The sequence below is a fragment of the Buteo buteo genome, chromosome 11 (genome assembly GCF_964188355.1).
Source record: "Buteo buteo chromosome 11, bButBut1.hap1.1, whole genome shotgun sequence".
NCBI classification, from domain to species: domain Eukaryota; kingdom Metazoa; phylum Chordata; class Aves; order Accipitriformes; family Accipitridae; genus Buteo; species Buteo buteo.
In genome coordinates, this window is record NC_134181.1 from 44,058,534 (window position 1) to 44,085,524 (window position 26,991).

At 62.2% G+C, this 26,991-nt stretch overlaps 1 protein-coding gene across 1 annotated transcript; it reads left to right on the forward strand.

Moving 5' to 3' along the window:
- The first annotated feature begins 1,584 nt into the window (after positions 1-1,584).
- On the forward strand, positions 1,585-22,600 carry SCARF2 (scavenger receptor class F member 2). Its single transcript, XM_075041941.1, has 11 exons — positions 1,585-1,788; positions 7,234-7,292; positions 9,222-9,323; positions 9,636-10,155; positions 10,271-10,489; positions 10,895-11,023; positions 13,531-13,634; positions 13,721-13,838; positions 15,322-15,443; positions 19,714-19,866; positions 20,256-22,600. The coding sequence occupies exons 1-11, from the start codon at positions 1,607-1,609 to the stop codon at positions 21,458-21,460; spliced, it is 2,913 nt and encodes a 970-aa protein (XP_074898042.1). The 5' UTR covers positions 1,585-1,606; the 3' UTR covers positions 21,461-22,600.
- The last annotated feature ends 4,391 nt before the right edge of the window (positions 22,601-26,991 follow it).

Genomic DNA, 26,991 nt, shown 5'->3' on the forward strand with positions numbered 1-26,991 from the left:
CCGAGGTCTGTGGCCCTCAGAGCCAGCTCCACGGGAGATGCACACTGCCCATACACCCTTTCACAGCTCCTTGGATGCAGTCAGCACTCAGTGGGAGATTGATGCAGCTATTTAGCTGCATTTGTGCTACCACACGGGAGATGGTCAGGGTGTCCTCCATCCATGCTTTCACCATACAGCTATCGGATGTCCCTGGAGATCAGACAAGCTTGAGCCATCTCTGGCAGTGACCATTAAGCTGAAAAGCCAGCTGGCACAGGGTGGTGGCCGAGGAAGCCGTGGCCCATTCAGTATTGCTGTACTGTCAGGCTGAGGAGGCTTATTGACCGGGCTGCCGCACTGGGCTAGAGGTGTGGGACCGCTGCAGGTGCCCAGTGTGTTCCCGCAATTCCCAACTGTGTCCTTATGGTGGGTTAACCAGTGGCTGCTCTGAAGCCCTTCTGTCCCTGTTCAGGATCGTGCTCCCTTGGCTCTGCTACTGCAGGCACCACTTGTCTACCACGGGTCCCTGCGTGGCTCCCAGCAGGCTGGTCCAGGGGCTGTTGGAGACTCGGGACTGCCGGACACATAGAGATGCCAGACCACCAGGACAGCTGGAGCACCAGGACAGCTGGACCCCGGGACTGCCACATACCTGGGGCTGCCGGACCCCCCAGAACAGCCAGATCCTGGGGCTGTCGGGTTGCTGGATCCCTGGGTCACCTGGATACTGGACTCCCAGGACAGCCACAACCTGGTCCTGTCACACGCCTGGGGCTGCCAGATCCCCAGGACAGACGGACCCTGGGGCTGTTGGGCACCTGAGGCTGCCGGACCCCTAAGACTGCCCGACCCCAGGGCCGTCGGACCCCTGGAGCTGCTGGATCCCCGGGTCAGCCAGATCCCGGGGCTGTTGCGCATCTGGGGCTGCCAGATCCCAGGGACAGCCGCGACCTGGAGCTGCCGGACTCCCAGGGTCTCCCAGGCACCTGGGGCTGCCAGACCCCTGGGACAGCCGGCCCCCGGGGCTGGCGGGCACCCAGGGCTGGCGGACCCCTGGAGCCGCTGGATCCCCGGGACAGCCGGACTCCCAGGGACTCCCGGGAACCCGGAGCTGCCAAACCCCGCTGACAGCCAAGCCCCGGGGCTGCCGGACCCCGCGGCCACCCCAACCCCGGAGCCACTGGACTCCCAGGACTCCCAGGCACCTGGGAGCTACTGGACCCCCGGGCTGAACTGGAAGCCAGGACTTCGCAGCCATCCCCCCCCCCCCCCCGGGGAAACCCTCCGCCGGTTCCGCGGGGCTGCCTACCCGCTAGAGAGACCCCCGGGAGCATCGGGGCGGTGACTACCCCGCGGCTGGGGAGGCGGCAGCCGGCGGCCCCCGGAGCCTGGCCCGCCGTCAGGGGAACCAATGCGGAATTTCCTGGCTGGCGGCGGGGCCCCTCCCGCCGCTGCCGAGAGGGGCGCGGGGGAGGCGGCGGCGAAGCGCTCGCACTGCGGCTTCCGCCCGCCGAGCGGCAGCCGGGGCAGGGCGGGTACCGGGCACGGCGGAGCCGGGGGAGGACGGGGAAGGGGTCGGGGTCGGGGAGGGGGGGGAAGAGGCAAGCGCCCGGCCCCGTATGGGATGGGCCGGGTCACGCCGGGCCCCGCCGCTCCGACGGTCATGGCGGCCCGTGGGTTGCGACCGCCCCGCCGCGCCCGAGCCGGAGCCGCCGTGCTGTTGCTGCCGGTGCTGGTGCTGGTGCTGAGCCGCGGAGCCGCCCAGGAGCTGAGCCCCCGCGGCAGGAACGTCTGCAGGGCCGGCGGGTAGGAGCGGCGGGGCGGGCAGGTGTGGCGGGACGGGACGGGACGGGACGGGACGGGACCCCCCGACCCGCGGTTCGGGGGTCGGGGCGCGGTGGGGAGCGGCGGAGCCGGGGGCGGCGGGGGGGACGGGACGGACTCGCCGCTCCCCTCCCCCGGGCCAGCCGCGGTGCTGGGCGACTTCCAAGACAAAGTCCGTCTTGTGCGGGGCTGAGGCGGGGGGAGCCGGGCGCCGGGGAAGGGGCGAGGAGCTCAGCCTCAGCCTGGCCGGGAGCGGGGGGGGCGGTCCTGATCGCCGGGCTTCCTGCGGGGACCCGGTGCTGGGCACACCGGGGCCGGTCCTGCTCCCCCTTGGGTCAGTCCTGCTGCGACGAGCCGGTCCTGAGTGCCCCGGGGCCGGTCCTGCACTCCGCGGGGGCCGGGCGTGTTGCGAGGAGCCGGTCCTGAGTGCCCCGGGGCCGGTCCTGCACTCCGCGGGGGCCGGGCGTGTTGCGGGGAGCCGGTCCCGGATGCCTCCGGGGCCGGTCCTGCGCCCCCCGGGGCCGGTTCTGCGGTGGGGAGCTGGTCTTGGGTGCCTCTGGGGATCGAGTTGCGCTGTGGGGGGCCAATCCTGCATCCCCGGGGCCGGTTCTGGGGGGGGGGGGGGGGCGGTCCTGGGTGCCTCCGGAGATCGGGTTGCACTGTGGGGGGCCGGTCCTGCACCCCCCAGGGCCAGTCCCAGTGCCGAGCCTGGGCTGGCAGGATGCAGGATGCTCTGGGTATCCTGGTGGAGCTGCCCCGGGGCTGCTTGGGGTGGCAGAGTTGCCAACTCCAGGACCCTCGGGTTTGGCTTCAGAAAGTGGGTGCTGGCACTGCCTGGCTGTCCCCGGGGGTCCCATCCTGCCTGCCTGGCCGGAGGCAGGGCACTGCCTTGTCCCCGCTCCCGGTGCTCTCTGTGTACCACAGGGCGCTTTGCAGAGCATCACCTCAGGCCAACTTCTCCACAGCGCTCGGGCTCAGTGCTGGCCAGGCCCCTCGGCCAGGCTGGCCCCAGCAGAGGGGGGAGAGCACCCACAGCTGCTCCCTCCCAACTAGGAGAGCAGGATCCCCTGCTCTTGATGGGGGGCCCAGGCCATAAATGCACCTTTACATCTCACCCGTGAGGTCAGACGAGTCCACAAGGAAAACATGTGCTGCGAGCGAGAGGGGCTGCATAATGGCTCCATTCAGCAGGGCCGCAGGGCGCTGGTGCCCCCTCCTCAAATTACAGCCTGAGTTTCCTAAGGAGGCATTTCAGGAGCCAGAACGGCCGCAGCTCCTGCCCGTACTGTTCCTCGGCAGGGGAGGATGTGGGCAGCGGTCCTTCCTTGGCTGCCCGTGATCTGCCAAGCTGGTTCCTAGCAAAACTGTCACCATGTCCCGGGGTGGCAGAGGGGACGTGAGCAGTGTCCCCCCCTGTTCCCAGCATCCTGCCCCACATGCTGGGGATGGGGTGCCTGAGTGCTCCCCCTTGCACGGGGACCCCCCACATTCCCGCTGGATGGAGGTGGGGAAGATGCTGCACCCAGCGCCGCAGGGCTCGGACTCGCTCCCTGTGCCACCTGTGGGTGCCGTGGGGTGCGCAAGAGGCACTCACCGGCAAGCAGGACAGGGTGCGTGGGATGGGCAGGCAGTGGTGTCCATCGTCTCGTGGTGAACGAGGCCTGGAGGCAGCCTAGGAGCCAGACAAGGTGGGGAGGGGATGGTCCCTGGGAAGCTGAGATGATGTTTGCATCATTTTCCACCCCTCACCCTTCTGCAAGTCCTTCTTCCCTCCCCACCCACACCCCTGGCATCCACCCCTGCCTTTACTGTGCTGCTCCCCTCCATATAGAGGACACCCCATCACCATCCAAACCCACCTTGGCAGCCCCGAGAACCCGGGGTGGGTGCTGTGGGTCTTGCCCTGGGCCTGGGACAGCTGGGCTGGAGGTGGCTTGGGGACGAGGTCCCAGTGTCCCCTGCCCAAGCTTGGTAAAGCTGCTGGTTAGACTCTTGGCCATGTGGCTCTACCAAGCACATCCAGGCATCCCTCGGAGATGCTGGCTACGGGTTTCGGAGGGCTCGAGAGGAGGATTCTGCCTGAGCCCCTCCTGCGACCTCCTGAGACCGAGCTAGTGAGTAGCAAGTCAAGGAACTATTTAGGGCAGAAGAAAAGGGCATATTTGGGGCTATTTGGTGTTAAAGTTCTGAGTACTAAATACAGCTTGCTCCTAAATTTGAAGCTCTTTTATAATCAGTTACAAGTTGGTGTGACCCTCTCAGAAGCTGCCATTTGGATGCAGGCTGATGAGAGCCCTGTGCGCGTGGGCATTGCTCTGTCCCTGTCCTGCTCTCACTAACGCTTCCTTTTGGTAATCTTTGGGTTTTAACTTATTTTTCTTTTCTTTCTCTGGCTGAAGGGTTTCTGTTTACGTACACGATCGTACTCCTGCCTGCACCAGGGCATCTCTGTCTTTGCCTGTACCCTGAGACTGGGTTTGGGTTGGGGAGCTGCAACTGGCATCAGCTGGAGGGGGATGCCGCTGGCTGGGACCCCATAGTCCCAAGAGCCCTTTGTGCCACACAAGGGGAACTGGGTGTCACCGAGTGATGGGTGACATGGAGAAAGAAGGAGCTCAGTGCCGGGGTGATGCTCAGGAGGAGCAGCGGGGTGGGGAGCACTGGGGTGGCTGTGTGACTGGGGAAGGTGACAGCAATGCTTTGGGCTTCAGGGACATGCTGTGAGTCCGGAGGGCTCCTCTGCAGCTCCGTCTGGCAGGCTGAGAGCGGGGAGGTCTCGTGTGGGACCACGGGCAGCAGCTCCCACCTGAGCCCAGGGTCTCTCTCCTGCTTTTGGGGGTGTGAGCCTGCTTCTCATTGTTTAGGGGGGGCTGCGTTGCTCTGGATGAGGAGCCATCCTTCCTGCCTCAGGAGCCCTCTCCATAGCCATAGGTAAAAGGGATGTGCTTCAGGGAGCAATGCGGAATATTAATCCACAAGAAAAATATTTTGCCTCTGTAGAAACCCCCGGAGCATTTGTGGAGGTCCTGCTGATGCTCAGTGTGAGCAGGATGTGGCCACATGCCGGGGGCAATGCTGGCGTTGCGCGCTCCTCCCTGCAGGTCACAGCTCCTGCTCTGCTGACATCCCCGCTCCTTTTGCTCCACATTAGCAAAGCTCCCAAGCCCCAGCCACATCTCAGAGGCAGCTTTTCTTTCTTCTTTTTCCCAGTGTTTGTAGTGCTTTGAGAAGAAGAAAAAGAAATAGAAAATGTATTTGCATTGTGCATGTCTGTAGCGGCATGTCCACAGCAGCATGTCCATGTGGGTTGGGGGTGAGCTTTTAAACAGATCTCCCAGTTATCCCAGTTCCAGTGGTCACAGGGCACATGGAGTGAGCCCTCTTTGGAGGAGCTGAGACCACAGGACATGCTTTAGACCCATGCCCTGATGGGTGCCGGTCATCTCTGCAGCCAGCACCGACCCTACCTGGGGCCGGCTGTGCTCAGGGACCAGTCCATGTGCTGCACTGGGAGCACCAGTTACCCAGTGCCTCATCCCAGCTGCCTCTCCTTGCAACGGGAGCAAGTTTATTTGCTGTCAAAGCCACTGATAAATGAGGCGGGGGCTGAGCGGAGGGGTGCAGAACGCCATCAGCAGGCACGGTGAAGGAGAGATTAGCTATCAGTGAAAAGATAAGCACGAATCCTGCGTCCGGCAAGGCGGTGGGTGGGCTGGGGTCCCGGCTAGTGGTGGTCGCGGTGCCGCTTGCCTCCTCCAGCTTGCAGCAGGGGAAGGGTTTTTCCCTTCTGCCACCGTGTTTCAGCGGTTCCCAACTCCCCGCCGCCAGCTCGGGGCTTTCAGCACGGGTGATGCTTTTTGGCGCGTCACCCATGGTGCCCGCTTTGGTGGCCAGGCTGAGCTGTTCGAGGGAGGAGGTTTCCCGAGCAGAGGGGTTTCCCCTTGCAAACCTGTGATGGTTTCATCTAAAAAACACCAAACACTGAATTTCTAAAGGGTGGAGCGGTGAAAGCAACCCTAGGTGGGACAGCGGGTGCATTGGCTGTGCCATGGGAGGGTCGGCGCACCGCAGACTCTTCCCCGCCTGCGCCCGAGCATCCCAGCACAGCTGGAGAGGCTTTCTGGGGAGGGCAGCCTGAAGGCTCTTGCAGAGAAGAACCTTGTCTCCAGCCCACCCAGTCCTCGGGGAGGTGGTTTGGTGGTTGACCCCCACTTTGCCATTAACACCGTGCATCCCCTTGCATGCTCGGCCAGAGCAGAGCCCCCACTCGAGCCCCGGGGTCCCCGCGCGGGGGGTATGTGCCGGCCGCCATCGCAGCGTCTTGCGACGGCTTCGACGGCTGAATAGATGGAGCTATTTTGGGCTCCGGCTGCAAGGCATTTTTTCCAGGCCTTGAATCATTTTTGTGGTTCTTTTCTGCCTCCTTTCCAATTTTTCACCGTCCACCGCTAAAAGGGGGACGCGATGCTCCCGGCTCAGCTGTGCGGGTGCTGCCCACCGAGGGGCCGGCGGTGGGAGCTGAGTCCAGCCTCCCCAGTACCCACATTTGGCTGGGGGGCTGCTGGCAGCTCCCTCCCCGGCCCCAGGACAAGGCGGTCTGGCAGCCAGACGTGGTCCTGTGACTGCGCTGGGTTTCGAGCGAATACTTCCTCTCTGTCTCCTCCTCCTCTTCTGCATTTGTTACATATAAAGAGGAAAAGGGGAAAAAAAAAAAAAAAGAAAAAGCAAAACGCATTCCAAGCTGCGGCGCTGGACCAGCTCGGGTGAAGTTTTCCTTGACTGCAGCGTCCACTCGGGCTGTTTATAACGCTCCAGCATCGCTCCTGTCGCCGGTGGGGACCAGGCAGTGGGGGTCAGCCCAGGGATGAGCGGGTTGCACTGGGGATGAGCAGGATTCCCCCACTCCGGGGGTTACTGCGGTGTCACGGCACAGGGAACGCATTCCCCACACCTGGGTTGCAGGATTGTGAGTCCCCAGCCATTGGGAGACAAGCCGGGTGTCCAGCTGCAGGCAGTTGGTTTTCCCCTGGGACATTTAGAGCCTTCCCTTTTTTTCCCAGCTTTTGGGGGTCTTTGGGATTTTTTTTTTTTTTTTTACAATAACGATTGCAAATGTGACTTTCGTTCTTTCATCGCTCCTGATTAATGGGAGGAACTGGTCCTGTCCTCACTCCCAGCATTGCCTCAGCTGGCTAGTGAGGCATCTCAAGCCGGTGCCAATTGGAGCCCCCCAGCAGATCTGTGCTGCCTGCGTGGTGGAGGAAGAGCCAAGAGCTCTCCTTGCCCCACAGGGGTGCAGCAGCCCCCGGCCAGGGTTCAGCTGGCCAGGAGCACTACCTCTCACCATCACGGCATTGGTGCTCCAGGTGGGTTTTTGGGAAGGACCAGGACTTTCTAAGGTTTGTGGTGCTTCTTTTTCCCCTGCAGCTCCTCGGTGCTCGTGTGCTGCCCGGGATGGAGGCAACAGGGAAGCGAGTGTTTAATAGGTAAGCGCCAGCATTCTGCTTCATTGGACACCACTTATCTGCCCATCCTTTGCTGAGCCCTTCTGGCCTCACCACCGCTGTCAGGGGCCACCCTGATGTACCCCACAGTGGGGAACCCCTGTCCTGGGGGCCTCTGTCTGCAGCCGGGCTCCCCAGGGATGCTGGAGGCTGTCCTGCCTCTCTGTGGTACTCAAAGCCAGCAGTGTGTGGGTGGAATGGGTGCTCAGCCCCAGTGTTGGGGTGCTGGTCACAGAGCCCAGCCCTGGGGTACCCTCTGCCCCCACAGTGATGCCCTGGGGTGCCCCAGTCCTCAGCGGGCTCCTTCATGGGGAGCATCACCCCCGCTCTCAGGCTGGGGGGTTTCTCTTCATGCCAGCCAGCTTTGGGTCTAAGGATTTGGGGGTGCTGCTCTGGGACCCCAGGGACAGCAAGATGTCCCCGCAAGGTGATGCATGGGGACAGGGAAGGTGCGGCTGCAGGGATGGGACCCCGAGATTTCCCAGGGGTGCTGCAGAAGCGTGGGGAGCCAAGCCAGAGCCACCAGTGGAGGAGAAGCCGCCAGGACCAGCCACATGTCCATCATGGCCCCACTGGGGAGAAGCTGCTGGGACAGGCAGGCTGTCAGGCAGGGGCCACCTTGCCTGCAGGCAGGGCAGCCCCACCTGGGGCCACGCCAGGCGTTACAGCTCTTACCAGGGGCCACGGCAAGCCCGGCGTGGATGCTCAGCATGAAGCCCCAGGAGCTCTCATCCCCTGCACTGCCGCCACGATGCAGGTGGCTGGTTTGGGGTTTCTGTGCTACTCCCCGCAGTCTCAGCTGGCCACGGGGCTCGCCTTGCCCCAGGAGAGCCGGAGGAGCTCTGCGCACCAGCCCGGGGCGTCTGCAGTTTGCAACCGGCGGCGAAGACCATGTAACCAACTAACCCACCGTGCATGAGCCCTCGTAACCGCTCGTTGCATGCGTTGGGTGCCCGCGCACCGGGAGCAGGACGCGGTCCCTTCAGCATGCCGGCAGGACGGGAGAAGGACAGGGTCTGCCAGGACAGTGGGGGGAGGATGGTCCCACCAGCGAGCTGTCCCCATCTCCTTGCCCCCCCCCAACCTGCTCTAACCATTAGACTCACTGCTCCTAACCTGTGTAATCTGTCTATTTTAGGGGTTTCTATAGTATCCATCACCGTAGGTCTAAGAACTCCCAGGTAAGGTGGATGGGATGGGTGGTCTGCTCTCCCTCTCCCGGTGGCTAAGGAGGCTTGTCCAGGGCCATGCGGGATCTGCCTGCGCCTGCCTGCACCGCGGTGCTGCCTGTCCCACGTCCTGCGCCTGCCCCGCTCTGGGCATTGGCCCCAGCGCAAGGTCCCCTCGGCAGCAGAGGGGCTAGTGGCCTTTGGGGGCTGGTGGCCCGCTGGGAGAGGCGGTGGGGGGGGTGGCAGTGACGCGGCTGCGATCTGTAAGGAGTGCAGGGAGGGGGACGGGGGACCGTGCTCGCCGCTGCCTGCAACCCCCCCCACCCCATGTCCCCGTTCTCCCCTGGCGCCTGCAGGCAGCCCCTGCCCGGAGCTGCCTGTGCTGGCGATACGGAGCTGAGCGAGGGACGCTCCCGCTGGGTGCAGCCGGTGGCAGGGACAGGGCCGGGCTGGGTGGCAGGAGGCTGGTGGCAGGGATGCTCTTGATCTGGGTGGCAGGAGGCTGGTGGCAGGCATGGAGCTGAACAGGGTGGCAGAAGGCTGGTGGCATTTTTCTGGTGAGGGTCCCATCCAGCCTGCCCGGCTGCTTGCCAGGATGGTCACGGTGCCACAGCTCAGCAGCGCCCGGAGTGCCACCGCGCACCCCTTACCCTGCTCTGCGGGGCTGGGGGGGGGGATTGGGGGAGCAGGGACGAACCCAGTGGCACTCGCGCTCATGCCTGCCGTCTGTCCGTCTGTCCAGCCGTGTGCGACGGGAACTTCACCTGCAAGGAGAACGAGGTGTGCGTCAGGCCCGGCGAGTGCCGCTGCCGGCACGGCTACTTCGGTGCCAACTGCGACACCAGTGAGTACTGGCAGGCGCCCGCGTGTCCTCGGCGGGGTTCGCTGGGGTGGTGCTGGCTGATCCTGGGGTGACTTTCCAGAGCGGAGCATCAGGGACGGGGCTGCAGATGCTCTTGCTTTGCCCTTGCCTGTCCCCCTGGCTTTGTCCCCAGGGCATCGTCCCTTTGGAGCGGTCTCCTTTGAGATCCAGTGCACTGGGAGGAGGAGGGGGGGACAGCGGTCGAGAGGTCCCATTGGGACTGGGGGTCTCCGCTGGTGCCCGGTGGTGGGGTTGTCCCACGGGCAGTGCTGGGGCTGACAGCTCTGCCCGCAGAATGTCCCCGGCAGTTCTGGGGTCCCGACTGCAAGGAGATGTGCAGCTGCCACCCCAACGGGCAATGCGAGGACGTGACAGGCCAGTGCACCTGCAACCCCAACCGCTGGGGTCCCAAATGCGAGAACGTCTGCCTCTGCAAGCACGGCAAGTGTGACCAGAAGACGGGCAAATGCACCTGCGAGCCCAACTGGTGGGGACCCCAATGCTCCAGCTCCTGCTATTGCAGCCACAACTCCCAGTGTGACCAGCAGACTGGCAACTGCCTGTGCCAGCCCGGCTGGTGGGGCCGCGGTTGCAACAACCAGTGCTCCTGCAACAACTCGCCCTGCGAGCAATTCACGGGCCGCTGCCAGTGCCGGGAGCGGACGTTCGGGCCCCGCTGCGACCGGTACTGCCAGTGCTACAAGGGCAAGTGCAACCAGGTGGACGGGACCTGCACGTGCGAGCCGGGCTACCGGGGAAAATACTGCCGCGAGCCGTGCCCGGCTGGCTTCTACGGCCAAGGCTGCAGGAGGCGGTGAGTGGCCGGACACCGTCGGGCCTGATCCAGCACCGCGGGCTCGGTGGGAGGTGGCAGGAGGAGGTTTCGGGGATGCTGCGCTGGGTGACGGGCTCCCCCTCGGCCGTTGCAGGTGCGGGCAGTGCAAGAGCCTGCAGCCGTGCACCGTGGCGGACGGGCGCTGCCTGACCTGCGAGGCGGGCTGGAACGGCACCAAATGCGACCAGCCCTGCTCGCCTGGCTTCTACGGAGAGGGCTGCGAGAAGCTCTGTCCCCCCTGCAAGGACGGCCACACCTGCAACCACATCAACGGCAAGTGCTCCCACTGCAACCCGGGCTGGATCGGAGACCGGTGAGTGCAGCTGGCTGCAGAGTCGGACCCCGGTGGAGCGATGCCCGGTCTCCCTGCTGCTCCCTGCCCGGGGACTGGGGGTGGCTGTGGGTTTCTGCAGGCAGGAGGGGAGGGCAGGGATGGGCTGAGCCTGCTGGCACAGCCGTGGGACCAGAGGGAGCCTGCAAGACCCCTGCCCCATGCCCCCAGGTAACATTGGGTGCTCGCGGTGGGGCTCAGCTCTCAAGTTGGGAAGATTTCGCGCAGGCTCTTGTGCCCAGGATTGGTTCTGGGGCTTAGCAGCACCCTAACAGGGTTGACGACACACAGCCCCACCTCCCTGCCTGCAGGCAGGAGGGCCGGGGGGATGCCAGAGGTCCCCAGGAGCTGTGGGTGCTCCAGCCGCCTGCCCTCATCCCTCCCCAGGTGTGAAACCAAGTGTCGGAATGGGACGTATGGGGAGAACTGCGCCTTCGTCTGCAGCGACTGCGTCAACGGCCAGTGCCACTTCGAGACCGGCCGGTGCCTCTGCCACCCCGGCTCCCACGGCACCTAGTAAGTGAGCCATGGCAGGCACGCTTCGGGGTGCACCCCAGGGCACGGGCGATGCTCAGGAACCTCCTGCCCCCTCGGGTCCTACACGGTTCCCAGCCGAGAGGTTTCCTGCGGTGGAAGTGCTCGTGGGCAATAATTCCGATGATTTTTGGAGCAGAGGGGAAAGGACACGCTTACAGAGCCGTTAGCAGCAAGGTAATGCCACAAGAGAAGGGTTTTGCTTTAGGAAATGCCTATTTGGCAAAAACAAACGCCATTGACAGAACGGTGGTTTGTTGGGGGGTTTGGTTTTTTTTCAAGTCTAGGGTGGAATTTCTAGCTGAAAAGAGAGAGAAAACCACATCCCAGAATAGCAAATAGCCTCATGGGCATGGCATCTGCAGGGTGCTCCTGCTGCAAGCTGTGCCTCCAGCCGAGGTCTTCCTCACCCTTGGGAAAAGCCCCCCCCAGTCCTCCCCCTTTCCCCCAGCCCAAGGGAGAGGCACAAGGGACATCACGTCCTGCATGCCCTGGTGGTTTTTTCCAGTGTGGGCCTGAAATGCTGTTTGAAAAGGCAAAGAAAGTGTTTCCCACCCGTCTGGGGCATGCAAACAGCTCCCCCAGGTCCTGCAGGGTGTTGCTCAGATTTTCCCAGCAATTAACTGTAAAGGGTGATGGCAGTGACAGGGATTCGGAGCTGGCATCCTGCCCGTGCCGGCATTTCTCTCAGGGCATATAAACAGGGAGCGTTTGCATTTCGGGTGGGTGTTTTTGGAGCTTCGCCAACCACTCGTGCTGCCAAAAGTGCCGGCTGGGCACCAGCGCCAGCTTGGGCATCGTTGCCGCCTTCGGTAGCAAAGGCAGAGGTGAGTGGGTCCTGGTGTTTACCGGGGGTGCGCGGTGGTGCTTTCGGCACAGTGCTGAAGGGCAGCACGTGAATTAAACTATTCTGAGACCCCAGCACAGCACCAGGAATGTGGGGACTGGGGGTGCTCGGGATGCAGCCCCAGCCCCAGCAGCATCCCGGAGCTGTAACTGCGGGCTGAGCTGTGCTGTATGGGTGCACGCCGCGTGGGCTCAGGGACTTTCTTGGTGCTCAGGCGGATCCCTGTGACTTATGTGCAAACCAGTGTTTTTGTCAGCAGCGTATAATTTTGCTAAAAAGGGGATGATTTCTGGAAGGAAGGCAGAAGCGGTGTCCTCGCTGGGCAGGGGTGTCCTCAGCTCTACATCGGGAGGGTGCTGAAGGAAAGGCTGCTAAGTTATTTGTGGTGTGCACAAAGAGGTTTATGTCCTCATCATCATTCCCAGAGGTGTCGGGACCCTCTTGGAAAAAAAACGCGCCCCTCTGCTCTCCCAACATCTCAACCTGGGGCAGAAACGTGGGTCTAAGTAGTGGGGTGCGGAGGTTTGGGTTGCCGGGGTAATATCCCAGCTCCCGTCCCGCCGCGTTTGCTGCCCCGGCACAGCTGCTCCAAGCGGCCGCGGGGGCTCAGCGCCCGTCCCGGCGGGCACACGGCGCCTGGCGGGCACGAGGCTTGGCCGGGCCGGCGCTTTGCAAGTCGGCGGAGCATGAAATGGGCTGAGCCGCCTCCGGGCACGGCGCCGAGGGCTGGGGGCAGCTGCGTTCCCCGGGGAGTGTGTTTGGGCCGGGGCCCGCTGGCTCCTTACGGCTGCAGCCGCTCCGGCCGGGATGCTGCTGCCAGTGAGCAGCTGGTGGAGGGTTTGGTGACGGGTAGCGCCGCCGGCATCCCCCAAATCCATCCGGGTCCTGCACCGCGGTGCCTGTCCCACCGCCGGGATGGAAGGTTGGGTTGGTCCCGCCAACACCGAGAGCCCCGGTTGCTTTGGTGTGTGCCTGGCACGTATTTTCTGTGCTCAGGCCCCTGATGCTCGCAGGTCAGTGCCCGTTCCACATGTGTCCCCTTCGCCTTGGTGACGCTGTCGGGGAGGTCATTTTACCGGCGGTGGGGATTTGACGCCAGGGATTTGAAGCCAGGCTTAGCCAAACCAGGAGGGTCTGCCCTGACAGAGCGGATGCCTCAGGGCTGCTCATTTGCTTTTTCTTCTTGGAGGCCAAAAAATAAAAATAAAATCAATCTGGGCACTTTCCCAGCTCATGGCTGCCGTGGCTCTGCCCAGCTCAGTGTGGGGGAGCCCGGGAGTGCCATGGCCACGTCACTGCTGAGCTGAGCTGGAAATCTTGCATGTGACACTGGGTGACTTTAGATGCAACTGCTGGGTTAACAACCTTTCCTAATTGCTGCGCCTAATTGCAAAGCCCCACGCGGGAAGCAGCGAGAGTGTGTGAGCTCTAGCTGGGCCAGATCTCCCAAACGATGGGTGAAGCCGCTGGGTGGGTGATGGGGTCCTGCTCCCTGCAGCTTAGGGGGTCCCCCAGGGTGCAGGGGGGGACTGTGTCGGAGCAGCCTGGAGAAGTGCCCCCCGCTTTTCCCCAGAGCACGGAGGGTTTGGGAGGAGGCAGCAGCCGGGGCGGCGAGGGCTCTCACTTGCCCCCTTCCCTCCAGCTGTAACCTGACTTGCCCGCCCGGCCGCTACGGAGCCAACTGCGCCGAAGCCTGCAGCTGCCACGACGGCGCCTGCGACCCGCTGACGGGCGCCTGCCACATGGGTGAGTGCCGGCGGGCACGGGTCGGGGTGCCGGGCTCTGCCGCCGGGCCACCACCGGGGCTGACCGGCCGGTTTTTTGTCTTGCAGAGGCCAACCAGCGGATGGGGGTGATCGGGGCAGGAGCCCTCCTGGCGCTGCTGCTCATCCTCCTGCTCTCCCTGCTCTGCTGCTGCTGCGTCTGCCGCAAGAAGGACGAAGCCCGTGGGTGAGTGCCGGGGCCGGGGGGGCTCTGCTGTGACGCCCAAGCAGAGGGGAGAGCTATGGGTCTGGGGACAGCTGGGGATGGCGGTGACCAGTGCAGGGCTGGGACCGCTGGGGCGATGCAGGGACCTCGCTGGGACGGTGGTGCTGTGGGGAAACTGAGGCAGAGCGGCGCTGCCCACCTGGCACTGTGGGTCCCTGGGGTCTGAGCAGGTCCCGCTGCGTCCTCAGGGCAGCCCCCAGCTGGGGGGCTGATGGAGGGGCTCGGCGTGAGCCCTGTCTGGGGACACCCCCTTCCCCCTCTCCCTGATGTTTCCCTCTCATGGGCCACCACTTCATGGAGACCCCCCAGGTCCCCTCCAGTCTCCAGGGGGCTGGAGCTGATCTGCAGAGGGAACCCTAAAATACAGTGAGGGCATCGAGACATGACCGAGACCCCCAGAACAAACCCCTGGGCCATGGGGTGAGAGCTGGAGGGGGGGTGATGGGCTGCAGCACTGCTGGCTGTCCCGCATGGGGATGTTTGGAGCAGGGAGGGTGAGTTCCTGCAGCAAGGTTGGGTTGCTGGCAGCACCCCGTGACATCCCACCATGGGGACAGCCCCACTGCAGTGGGAGGAAGGCTTGTGCTGCTCAGCAAGGAATGAGCGGGCCATGGGAGCTCCTCTGGCTGCGGAAGAAAGCCTCTCCTCATGCCACCGGCCGCTGCACAGGAATTTTCCAGAAGCCTCCCCTTGCAGCCCTGCCAGCTCAATCCCAGCCCAGCACATCTGGCTTGGAGAGCCTGGGGGCTGCGTGTAATTATCCCACAGATAAAAGCACAAATGCAGCCCCACTTGGTGAAGTATTGCACAGGGAGAGGGGAAATGGCTCAAAATAGTTTCCTCTCTCCCCGGGTGCCTGGACCTCCACAATGTCCCGAAACAGCTGGGTCACCCGCGGTGCTGTCCCAGCAGCGCTCCCTTGCTGGAGCATCCCGAGGGACCGTGGCAGCGGTGGGCACGTTGCAGGTTGCCTTGCATCAACATGCGAAGCCGTTCACTCCTGCGGCTGCAGATAATTGCTTGAAACCTCGGCCCCGGGAGGCTTCAAAACCAGAGAGCAAATAAAGAGAAGCCAAGTGTTTGTTTTAGGGTTGGGATAATTTTTATTTTTAAAGATTCAGGGTCTTGGCAGGGTGTTGTGGGTGTTTTGGGGCCAGGCTGCCAACGGCCATGGCCGGATCTGGCCTTGCCACCATCCCCTGGCACTGCTCTGCATCCTGGCGCAGTGCGAGCTGGTGCCCGGGGCTGGCAGCGGCCCTGGCAGGTCCCCGACCCCCCATGCCCTGGGCACCCCCCTGCTTTCATCTGCCCCATTATCTTTCCTGAAACCCCTTGCATCTGCAGCATCCCTGAGCTCCTGACTCTCTCCATGGCCCCATGAAGGCTGTCCCCACCATGAGGCGGGTGCCAGTACCTCTGATGGAGCTGTCGCCTTCTCTTGCAGCTCCAGCCAGGACCCGGCAGCAGCCAAGAAGCCACCGAGGCGCTTGTGCGGGCGTTTCAGTCGGATCGGCATGAAGCTCCCGCGCATCCCCCTGCGCCGCCAGAAGTTACCCAAGGTCGTGGGTAAGGTGCTGGGGCTTGGGGAGGGGGCAGAGGGCCAAACCCTGGGGGCTTTACTCCTGGCAGGGCAGTGCACGTGACTCACGGCACCCTTTCCAGCCCCAAAACGAGGGCGGCGAGCATGGCAGAGCAGTGATGGGGACACGCGGGTCCCCAGGACCGATGCAATGCTCGGTTCGAGCTGCCTGGCTCACAGGGGCTCAGCCCGTTCTCAGTCAGCAGCTTCTGGATCTCAGAGCACATCGTTTTGCTTTGTGAGGGTGGGTACCTGGTGCCTGGAGCTCTGCTGAGCTGTTTTGTGAGGCTTTTAGGTTCCCCAGGTAGAGGAACAGTCCCTGTCGTGGCAGCGTAACGCCTCGTTTGCTCTCTTGGTCCTGACTTAACCCTGCCCCAGCTTTGCATGGAGCCAGAGCATCCAAGCTGGGGCCGCAGCCCACCCCGCTGTGTGTGGGCTCTGTGCACAGCAGAGTTGAGGATGGAGGGGCAGAGACTTTTGGGTGAGCTCCCCACACTGCCTGGGCACAAACTGGGCTTGTAGGGGGATGCTTGCACCTGGTAAAGCCCCTGACCTGGAGCTGTCAGGGCTGTTGGGGACCCCCTGCATCCAGGCAGCTGGGGGACACTGTCCCCCGCACGCTCCAAACCCTCCCTGGGCTCGTCCCAGCATGAGGAGCTGCCTTGGAGGGGAATAAACTGGGGGGCGAAGGCAGCGCTCCCCACCCTGCGCTGGCATGGGTCTCAGCCCCGTGCCCCCCTTCCCAAGCCCAGCGCCTCCCCAGGCGTGCAACGCTGGTGCGATGCCCCGAGCAGCCGCATCCTAGCGCGCAGCAGCTCGGCGTGAGGCTGAATCCCCCATTCCAGGTGGGACACAGAGATGGCCCCCGTCCCAGCACGCCGTGCCCAAGCTCCAGCATCAAAGCAGGGAGGACGAATCCTCGCCTGCCGCGTGGGGCACGGCAAAGCCCTGCCCCAGAGCAGGGTGCGCCGGGGCCGGAGAAACATTCCTGCTGCAAGGATAACAGAGGATAACAGAGGCCGTGTTTGTGGAAGGGGCCGGGCAGGGCTCAGGGAGGACAGAGGGTGCCTGTGTGCGGCGAGGGCAGGGGGGGCTCAAGGGGGCTGCCTGCGCCTTCCCCGCGCCGGCTGGCGCCCACCCAGCTGCTCTGTGTAAACAGGGCGGCATCAGCCCCGGGAAAGGCTGAGGATGCAGCACCAGTGCCGGAGGGATGCTCGGGATGGTCTGGGGTCCCGGCAGGGCTGGAGCTATTCCTGGAGCCTAGTTGTGGGGTTGGGGGTTGTTGTTTCACTGGAGAGAAAGGCTTTGGTCGGGGCTTGCCTTGTGTTCATCGTGTCGTCCTGCACAGCAGAGCCGGCGTGGGTTGTGGCAGCTCCCAGTCCTTCTGGTCCACAGTCCGGCAATGCCTCCAGCACCCACTGGGTCTGGGGACCCCCCGCAGGAGGGAGACCTGCTGGGGTGCCTGCAGCAGCTGCATCCCTGTGATACCTGGTGACTGCGGTGCCACGTCAGTGTGTGGCTCCACCTGGAAGCCACAGTGGCCGGTACATGGTGGCAGAGGCCGTCTGTGTCCTGCGTTGGTCCTGCCAGCAGGAGGGTCCAGAGGATGCTGAAATGCCCCATCCCAAGTGCCAGGTCAGCCCTGGAGGTGCTCAGGACCCTGTGGGGCTGTTGTGGTGAAATCGGTGCTGGCTGAAGCCAAGGATGCCCGGTAGATGGTCACTCTGGATCTGCTCACATCTTTGCAGAACCACTGCCGTGACCGTGCGTTTGCTGGCGCCGGGTGGGTTTTCCCCTCTGGGCTCAAACATGATCATGGTCACCACCAGCTAGCACAAGCCCACACGTGGGAGCACCTTCCCAGGTGGGACAGCAGGTCTTGAAGCCCCACCAAAGCTCAGTGGGTGCCTGGAGCCCCAGGTGCCCCCCTCAAAAGCAGCTCCCCAGCCTTGGCACCAGCTTCAGATCCGCAGCATCTCCCTGGGGATTGCACCTGAGCTGGCAGCCTGCGCGGCCACATCCTGGCCTGACACCAGCGGCCGCGGTGCCAGGGTTTGGGTATCCCTGTCTGCCTGAGTTTCACGGGGTTTGCTCCTCGGGACGTCAGCGGTACCAGCATGGGTCTCGGTTGCGTGTCGCCCTGCAGATGCCGGGACTAACCCGAGCTCTGCAGCGCGCGGTGCCCACTCCTGCACCCCACCACTGCATCTCATCGCTAAGCAGTGAAGCTCAACCAGCCCTGAGGGTGATGCCGACCACGGGGGAGCTTGGGATGAGTGGGAGAGGGCAGCCAGGAGGGCTCCGGTGCCGCCCTCCCACGGCCCTTCTGTGACTCCTCGCCACTTCGTCCCCATCTTGAGACCGATCGACCGCCAGGGAACCAGGGCTGGGGTTGGCACCCTGATGCTGTGGCCCCGGGAGATTTTGGGGAGCAGTGGCAGGAGAAGACCTGTGGGAATCATCCAGATTTCTCCCGGCCCTATCAGCCCATGATATATCAGCTAGGGGAGATGAATCCCAGGGGACCACGCAGGAGCCCCCAAGCCTGGCTCCGAATGCGCTGCACATCCTCTTTTTATCCTTTGGTCTTATCCTGGGTCTCATTTGAGTCCTGGAGACGCCTCATGGCCATAAGTCCCAGCCGCTCGTCATGCCTCCTCTCAGGAAGCATCTCCCTTCATCCGCTTCCAGCCGGCTGCTTTTAATTTTCCCTTTTTGGTTTTTATTACAAGGAAAGCCATGTTGAAACTGCCACTTCCCCCTCTCCAGGCCGTTTGGTCTTTAAATATCGCTGCTTGCCTTTTTTTTTTTTTTTTTTTCCCTTTCTCCAAGAAGCCAAACTATGTAGGGACGAGCGTGCATTGCTGCCGTCATTTTAATGACCCTGCATCTCTGAAGCCAGATTCCCTAATAGAGAGTAAATGTTCTGGTGGACATCCCAATAACACTTAGAGTTATTTTATTGTAAAACAGGGACGTGGTGCAAAAATGAAACAGTCAGAGCAGGAAATTACAGTGCGACTTAGATGGTTGGGATGTACGGACAGGGGTTATAAATACCTGGAAATATCGATGTCCAGCTGCTGCGCAGGGGGAGCCTGGCTGCGCGCTGGGTTTTTGCAGCCCTTGCTGCGAAGCAGGGCTCTGCCTGGGCTTGGAGGCAGCTTGCCACCATCCCAGGGGACAAAAGCCAGCAGGCAGGGGATGGGGACAAGAGCATCTGGTGCTGCCCAGCACTCTGGGAGGGTTGGTCCCCTCCACCCCGCTGGGTGCTGCCACAGTCCTGCGGGTACCCCAAGGACAATGCTGAAGCTGCAGGCACCTGGGGAAGCCCCACAGGATGGGTTGGGACATGAACTTATCCAGCAAAGAGCCTTAAAAATGATCAAACAGAAAAAACAGTCCCTCCCAGCCCAGACAACTGTCACTGCTCAGCTTTTTTTTTTTTTTTTTAACTGTTGAAACCGAAAATATTTTTAACACCAAGTCTTTCCTCTCTTGTGGCTTTTCTCTTCCGCGGTCAGCCCCCACAGCAGAGGGGGCGGCACCAGGGCAAGGGGCGATGCTTCTCCTCGGCTTCGGGATGGGAGAAGCTGGCAAAGCATGTGAAAAGTGGCAGAATTGGGAAAAAAACGGTGATGTGCATCCCCCTGCCACAGGCATCCTTTTATCATCCTTCTACCTCCTTTTGCAGAAGCAGAAGGAAAAGGGAAATGCAAACCATGATGCTGAAGTGGAAATTAGTGCAATTAAAGCTGGCAGCTCATTTCTTTCCCCAGGAAGGGGACGGTCACAGCGCCAGGACTTTCTTTGCAAAGTGGCTGTACTGGGTTGCGCAGCTCATGGGTGACTGCCGGGACACTCGCTGGGTCCTCATCGGACCCAGAGTTTTGGGTGGCTCATCCTTCTGCCACGTACATCCTTGATTTGGGCAGCTGGAGACCTGCCGTGGAGAGTGGGGATAGGTGGGAGGTGTAAGGCTGCGTGGGCTGCTCTGTCCACAGCCACTCGTCTCCGGGCGTGGGGGATGCTGGTCACCACCATTGCGGGTTGATGGCTTCTGTGGGTGCTTGGCTGGGGGACCTGGTGGGGATGCGCAGCGAGAGCTGTCCCCATGTCTGGGATGCTGTCCCTGTCCCCAACACCCACTGGAAAGATGGGCAGGGGGGAGCTGTGCAGCATCCCACTCTCCTGGCTGGCGTGGGGGCTGGGGGGTCCAGCAGGATGGGCACTGACAGCAGTTTCTTGCCCTCGTAGTGGCCCACCACGACCTTGAGAACACCCTGAACTGCAGCTTCATCGAGCCACCCTCTGTGGTGGAGCAGCCTTCCCCATCCTGGTCCTCGCGCGGCTCCTTCTCCTCCTTTGACACCACGGACGAGGGGCCGGTGTACTGCGTCCCCCACGAAGGTGAGCAGGGGCACCGGGTGCTTCCCCAGGGGACTTCGGGGCCATCACCAGGGGCCACCTCCTGCTCGGTGGAGAGGCATCACCCTTGCGCGGTGGGGACCGTGTCACCCTGGCTCCTAGTGCCCCGGGAAGGGATGCGGGTGCCAGTGTTGCCTCCCACACAGAGTTTCAGAGCTCCCTCCTCTGGCGTTTGCTGCTCCGGGGTTGTTTTAAGAGCCCTCTTGTGCTGGGGTCTCTGACCAGGAGGAGGGAACGGGGGGACCTGGCAACGCGCTGGGGTGCAGGGAGGAACCGGGTGGGATGCCGTCCCACCGTGCTGTGGGAGCATTTCAGTCCTTCCCCTCCCCGGGCACACCCTGACCTGACACCCCCGTGCTCTCTTCCCACAGAGAGCGTGGGCGACAGCAGGGACAGGGGGACACCCGCCAGCCCTGGGGACAAGCTGGTGGTGCCGGCAGGCGGGGAAGAAGCTGGCGAATACACCTTCCTGAAGGAAACGGGCTCTGTCAGAGCTTTCCCAGCCGACAGCAGCGAAACGCCCCTGCTCAAGTCCTCGGACAGCGAGCGCTCCTCCTGCGGCTCGGGCTCGGCCGGCGCCGCGCTCTACGCCCGGGTCGCTCGTCTCTCCAAGCAGTCCAAGGAGGAGGAGGATGCTACCACGGAGCCCCGCAGCTCCGGGAAGCCGCCATCCCCGGAAAGGACCAAGCCCCGTCCCCCAGACCCGGCCACGAAGCCCAAAGTCTCCTGGATCCACGGCAGGTACAACTCCAGCCAGTCCAACTCGCTGCCGGCACCCAGCCGGTCCCCGGAGCGAGCGGCTGCCCGGTCCAGCAGCCCGGAGCAAGGCCAGGGCTTGGCCAAGAGGAAGAGGAGCCCGAGCGAGACGTCAGCCGGCGTGCAGGGCAGAGCGGAGGAGAAGGGCGGCACGCGGGGCAAGGAGAAAACGCAGAAGCAACCGAAGGAGCCCGGCGTCCCTGAGGGCAAAGCGAGCCTCGCCGGGGAGCCCCAGTCGCCCTCCAAGCCCAAGCAGAGGAGCAAAGCCGGCTCGGAGCCGACGGAGAGCATCAACGGGGCGGTGCAGAACGCCTTCCGAAAGATGGGCGCCTTCCAGCCAGAGCGGCGGGTCGGGGACAACAGGGATGCTCCTCGCAGCCCCGGCGCCAGCAAACCCCGCTCCGAGCCCCTCCATCCCCACCTGGCCTCCGAGCTGGCCGCCCAGCTGAAGGAAAAGACTCAGAGCCTCAACAAGGGGGACGGAGGCACCCGGGCGAACGGGGTGGGCGCCCAGCGGGAGAAGCCCACCCCTCCGCAGAAAGCCAAGCGCTCGGTGGCCGCCGGCGGCCAGAAGACCAGCAAGCCCTTGCTGCCCACCTCTCCCCACCTGCAAAAACTGATCCCTGGGGCGGCCGAGCCGGCAGCCGGGGAGCCCAAGCGGATGGAGAAGCCAAGTACCGGCAGCGGCCAGGACCAGGCTCTCCCCAACGAGCAAGCGGCCAAGAAAACCCCCATTAAAAAGCCTCCCAGGAAGAAGAGCCGAGAAGCCAGCCTGGAGCCGCCCCGAGCAGCCGCTGTGCCTGCTCAGGCGGTGCAGTGACCGGGAGCCGGGCACCGGCCCCGCACCGGCCGGCCGCGCGCCGGGAAGAAGGACATTTGCCGGCACGGCTAGCGGACATGGAAGCCTGGACTGGGCAGGGGGCACTGGAAGAGCCTTGAGCCTCCCTTTCCCCCCTCCTCCATCTCTCTCATCCCCTTTTTTCCTTTAGTCTCCCCTGCCCCAGGACCTGGTCCTCCCCATCCGTGCCCTGCTGCCTGCTCCCTGCCCGGGTCTGGCAGCTCGCCCTCCCCGCGCAGGGCAGGACCGCAGGGAGCTGGCCCAGCCGCCAACCCGGGGCGGGGGGGTCCGTGCGTGGCATATCCCCCCGCAACTTTTTTGTAGCAGTATTATCAATTGCATAAGCAGTGCTTGTTGTACTAGACGTACCCACGGTATATTCTGCAGTAACGGAGCCGCTCGCTTCCCGCACCCCACTCCGGTCTGTTGGGCTCATGGTGCACGGGAGAGGGAGGGTGCTGCTGCTCGGCGCCCAGGGCACCACCAGGGACGCGCCCCGAGTCCGTCGCCGGCAGCAAACCCCATGCCCCGGCGCCCTGGGCTCCAGGCACGGCTCTCCATTGCCGGTCCCGCCACAGCCGAGCCATGCCCGGCGTGGGGTCGAGCTGGTTTCGACCGATACCACCCTCCCCTCTGCCCCTGGGGTTGCTTCTGGCCAGGAGGAAAGCACTATTTATGGCCAGAGCTGGACGCCCTTCGGGCTCCCGCGTCCCATCCAGCGGAGTTGGAGGGATTAGTTCGGTACGACAGAGCCTGGCACCTCTGCAGAGCGCTTTCCTAATAAAAATGTATTTCTTCTGTAGCTGGGTGCCGTATCTCCATGCCCCAGGCTCTCAGTGGGTGGGTGACGTGCCGGGCATTGCCTGGTCTTGCTCGGGTGCTCAGCCCAGTCCTGAGCGGGGTGCAGTGGGGAGGTGGATGACCTTGCGGCAGGTTCAGGCAGGTAGGCAGGGTGGGGAGGCAGATCCCCACTGTGGCTGCTGCTGGGTGCTCACCTGGCAGCAAAGACCAGCCCTGGGGGCAAGGTGAGGAGTCCCTCCTCCCCCAGTATCCAGCATCCTTCCCTAGCCCAGCAAGAGCCCCAGGGGCTGGACCGGTCTTGTGGTCAGACCCTCTCCAGCGTAGCAAGGATTGGACCCTGGGGCTCAAGAGAGCTCTGGCTGCTGTGCAAAAAGAGTCCACCCCTGGCTGGGTGCTTGGGGTGCTGGGAGACAAATTGGGGGGGAAACAGGGGGCTGGCAGTGGGGTGCAGGGCTCTGACCCCAGCTTTCTAACCCCATTGCCAAGGGGCTGCCAACCCTGGCAGCACTGGGGCTCTCCACACAGCCCCAGGCACGATGCTGCCATGTGGCAAGGCTGGGACAAGCTCAGGGGCCAGCTGAGATGGGCTTTCTCCCGCATGGCTTCTGCCCAAGATTCCTGAGCAGTCCTGCCTGCAATTTGCCTGCACCCTGCCTACACCCTCCCTGCATGCTTCCATCACTTTGCCGGTGCGCTGCCTGCACGCTACCTAATCTCTACGTGCGTTTCACAAGCTCTCTGCCTGCTGCCTGTGCTCTACTTGCTCTCTGCCTGCACTTTGCTCGCACTCTGCCTGCACGCTACCCACACGCTGCCTGTGCTCTGCGTCGCTGCCTGCGGTGGGAAGGCAGCGGGGCTCTGCGGTCTCCCTGCGGGGACCAAGGGCAGCAACGCCCTGCCTGTCCTGCCGCTCCCGGTGCTTGCCCAGCGCCTGCTGCCCGTGGGACTGTAAATGCTGGGTCCTTTGGCATAGTGGCTCTGCCCCTGCCAGGGTCCTTCAGCCTCAAGCGGACCCTCCGCCAGACCACGGGGCTGGAGGACCCATCGTTCTGCCCGGATCTCCCTGGAGGAGCCGGAGCCGCGGGCTGCGGGGGACCCTCCCTGCCGTGAGAAATGAAAGCAGGGCTGTCCGCTCCTGTGGGAGCTGGGAGCACTGGTGCCCACGGTTGAGCCATCCCGAGCTCTGCCCGTGGTGGGGGGACGATGGCCAGGAGAAGACCACTGGACCAAAAGGCCAACCGCAGGGCAATCGCAGAGGTGATGGAGGGAGCTGGTGGACACCAGGATGGGATGAGACCACCCGGAACGAGGACAGCAGCCAGTCCAGCATGGCATCCAGGAGGGGACAGGGCTCCGGTACGTTCCCTGGCGTTGCTCAGCATCATGGAGCTGGAGCCAGTGCAGTACCTGACACTGGCTGGAGCAGCAGCATCTCATAGCAAAAAGCTGAAGAATAAAGGGACGGGACATCACACAACTTGTTGGCGTTGCTTAGCAGACTCCTGGCCACCTTTCAGAGTTTCTTCACTCCCCCTCCCCTTTCCTTCAGGTTTTACTTGGGAAGATGAAGGACGACAGATGAAGGTACTCCAGGTTCTTCTCAGCAGGGTCCTTCCAGCTCAGATGGGTCATATGCTTCTTCAAGAAATGTCCTGTGATGCCACAGGCCATAAAGGACATCATCATTGCAACGGATGAGGCATTGCCACACCTCAGCATCATGAAGGTCTCACTTTTCCACATAATGTGACTGTGAATCTCTTTTCCAAGCATCCTGCCAGGGCCTGCACTTTGGTTATCTCTGACTGACAGCACCCTGTGATAGACACCAGCAGAGGCTGAAAACCATAGAATTTCCCCTACAGCTGTGAGTCCCACCAGAAAGATCATACATAGCAGAAATACACTTGCTTTTCTTAGCCGCTTTCCACAGCTTTCTTGGACGTGCAGAAACCTTTGACCTCAAGGAAAAAACAGCTGAACCCACTCACTGGAAGAAGTTGTAATGTGAAGCAAATCCAGGTCTTCTGCTTCCCCGAGATGGAGCAGAAGCCACTTTCAGGAACCACCTTCCCCAAGAGACAGGTCGGGCTTTTGGTGATGACGTGATGGCTTGACTAAGCACGTTGCTTGGCCTCCCATGGTTGAGGAGACAGAGTGGATGAGGCTGGCAGGAGATGCTGTGATGGAGCAGGACCTGCCCAGCGGCCACCAGCCCTCCTCTCCACCGGCACCTTGTCCAAAGGAAGCAGAGGAGCACAGTGGCACTTGTGGCCCACCCTCTCCTCCACCAACACTGATCTTCTTCCCATTTTGTCCCAATTTCCCAAACCGAAGAAGGAGCCGTTGGGTTGGACAAAGGCACATTTGTTTTGGCTTGGCCGACGAGCAGTGATAAAAGCGAGCCCGTTGCCAACAATTCGTTTCCTATTTCAGGCCCTACCAAAAATAAACTCGGAAGGGAAACTCCAATGAGAACGAAACACGCATGAGACAACGGGTTCCTAAAATTATATAGGAAATTTCTCTCTCAATGCTCGCTGGGAGGGGGGATGGCGGTGCCAGGGGTATTTTGTGCTGGAGGGGGGATTGCAAGGGGCTTGGGGAGCTCCATCAGCTCCACCAGCACCACAGCACAAGCCAGGGTTGTAGGGATATAAGTATATATTCAGCTGACACTTCATGTAGTGACTTCATGTGAGTATGTTACATGTGGGGAAATGGCCCTTTCCTTCTTTGCCCCCAAAAGTGGATGTAATGGTCCCTGGTTGCCTTCCCCAGGACACGCAGCTCCAGGGATGGGGGCACTGGAATGTCCCCCGGCCACGTGGGTGACATCCTCGTGCAGCCAGCATCCAGCTGGCATGGAGCTCCCCGCAGCCGGGCTGAGCAGATCACCCCACAGACTGGGACCCCAAATTGGAGCAGCCACCGCAGTACTACCAAAATTATTCCACATTCCTCACCACAGCCATCGGTGACCTCATCAGGTCACCCTGGAGGACACCGGTGGCATCTGAGTCGCAATAAAGAGCAGCCTTTTTGCAGGCTATGATCCCCTGCTTGTATGTCCACCCTCTGCCCAGCGGCTCTGCTCCCGTGGTGGGGCTCAGCCCCTCTGCCAGCCCCCGGGCACGCAGGAGCCTGCAGTGCCACGAGCACGGGCGCTGCGGTCCCGTGGGATGCCCAGCCCTAGCATCAGCCCCCAGCGGGAAGGACAAAGCTCTGGGGTGCCATGGGTCCCCATGAGCGCGGGTGGTGGCTCCAGGACCCTGTGCCACCTGGAATGGCACCTGCAGGTTTCCCTCGGGATGACGGAGCCTTTTGGTGGCTGTTTGCAGCTGGGAGGCAGTTTTGTCGCTGCAACCTTTCCCTGTGCCTGAGATGCCATAAGACATGGGACATCGATATAAATGTATGCTTCAGGAGTATGTATTTTTAATATGTATATACACACACACACACACAAACATGTATACACACACACACACTCCTATACACTCCAGGAGTAAATTTTTTTATACGTGTATATGTATTTATTTTCATATATATACACACACACACTCTCCTATATGCTCCTGGAGCAGCTAGTATATAAACTTATATAAGTATGGATATATACACTTCTATATTTTTTTATATATATATATATATACACACTTATATATTTTTTTATCTTTCCATTTATTTTTGTATACATATATGCATATATATCTATGTATATATATACATACACACTTATATATTTATATAAGTTCCAGGAGCTGAAGGTGAGGATGGCCAGGCCAGGCTGAGGCTGCCCGCAGCACCCAGGTGCCAGCCCCATCACCGCCAGCCACGTGGCAGTGCCACCCAGGCACCCACAGACTGGGTCTTTGTGACGTTGAATCCAACAAGGGAGATGCGCTGGGCATCCCCCTGAGGATCTGGGGTTCAGGGAGCCACAGGCATGGGGGTGCCCCAGCATGGACTTGCTGGGGGAGCAGGGCAGCGGGACTTTACCTCCATGCACCATCCCGAGCCCAGCAGCAGCTCCAGGCTCTTCAAGCGGGACCTGACACCTCTCTAAAGCCATTTTATCCCCAGTGATGGGCACCCAGGGCTGGGCAAAGGGCCACGCTCCTCTGCTGCAGCACATTGCGTGGGCCGAGCCGAAGGGTGGGCTTCGAACTGGGGACGTGCCCTCGGCTCATCGGGGTCTCCAGGGGACCCTCCGCAGCCCCCCCAACCCTCCAGCCCGAAGGATGGGGTGCCCATGAATGTACCTTTTCGGGGGGGGTGGTGCCATGCCCCGAGCAGCCCAGGGCACTGCGGGGGGGGCTGCAGCTGGAGCACCCCGCTTGGCAGGCATCGGGCGTGCGTGCAACACCTCCCTGGGCAGCCCGCCGAGCAAACCCGCGTTGGCTCCATTTTAAGACCCTCCCTCACCCGATGGAGTAGTGGAAGCATTTGCATGTGATCCAGGGCACCAATTAATCCCTGGCCCTAATGAACTGCACAGAGCAAAGGGACGAAGCTCAGCAGCTGCCGGTCTTCGGGGCTGCAGACGCATTTCTAGCAGACAGGGCCATCTCTCAGCGGATCCAAGAGCTTGAGCCTTTATTCCAGCCTCTGGAAGCTCTGTCTGGCATCATTTGGGAAAAATCCCTATTTTTGCAAGAAAAGCGCAAGTGCGCTCGCATCCAAGCACTTCGAGTAGGAGAAGAAGAATA

Excerpts from the sequence above, each read along its gene's own strand:
- SCARF2 (XM_075041941.1), top strand. The coding sequence starts at position 1,607 with ATGGGCCGGGTCACGCCGGGCCCCGCCGCTCCGACGGTCATGGCGGCC. Across the intron at positions 10,156-10,270 it reads GGCCAAGGCTGCAGGAGGCG|GTGCGGGCAGTGCAAGAGCC; the intron begins GTGAGTGGCCGG and ends CGGCCGTTGCAG. Across the intron at positions 10,490-10,894 it reads CCGGGCTGGATCGGAGACCG|GTGTGAAACCAAGTGTCGGA; the intron begins GTGAGTGCAGCT and ends ATCCCTCCCCAG.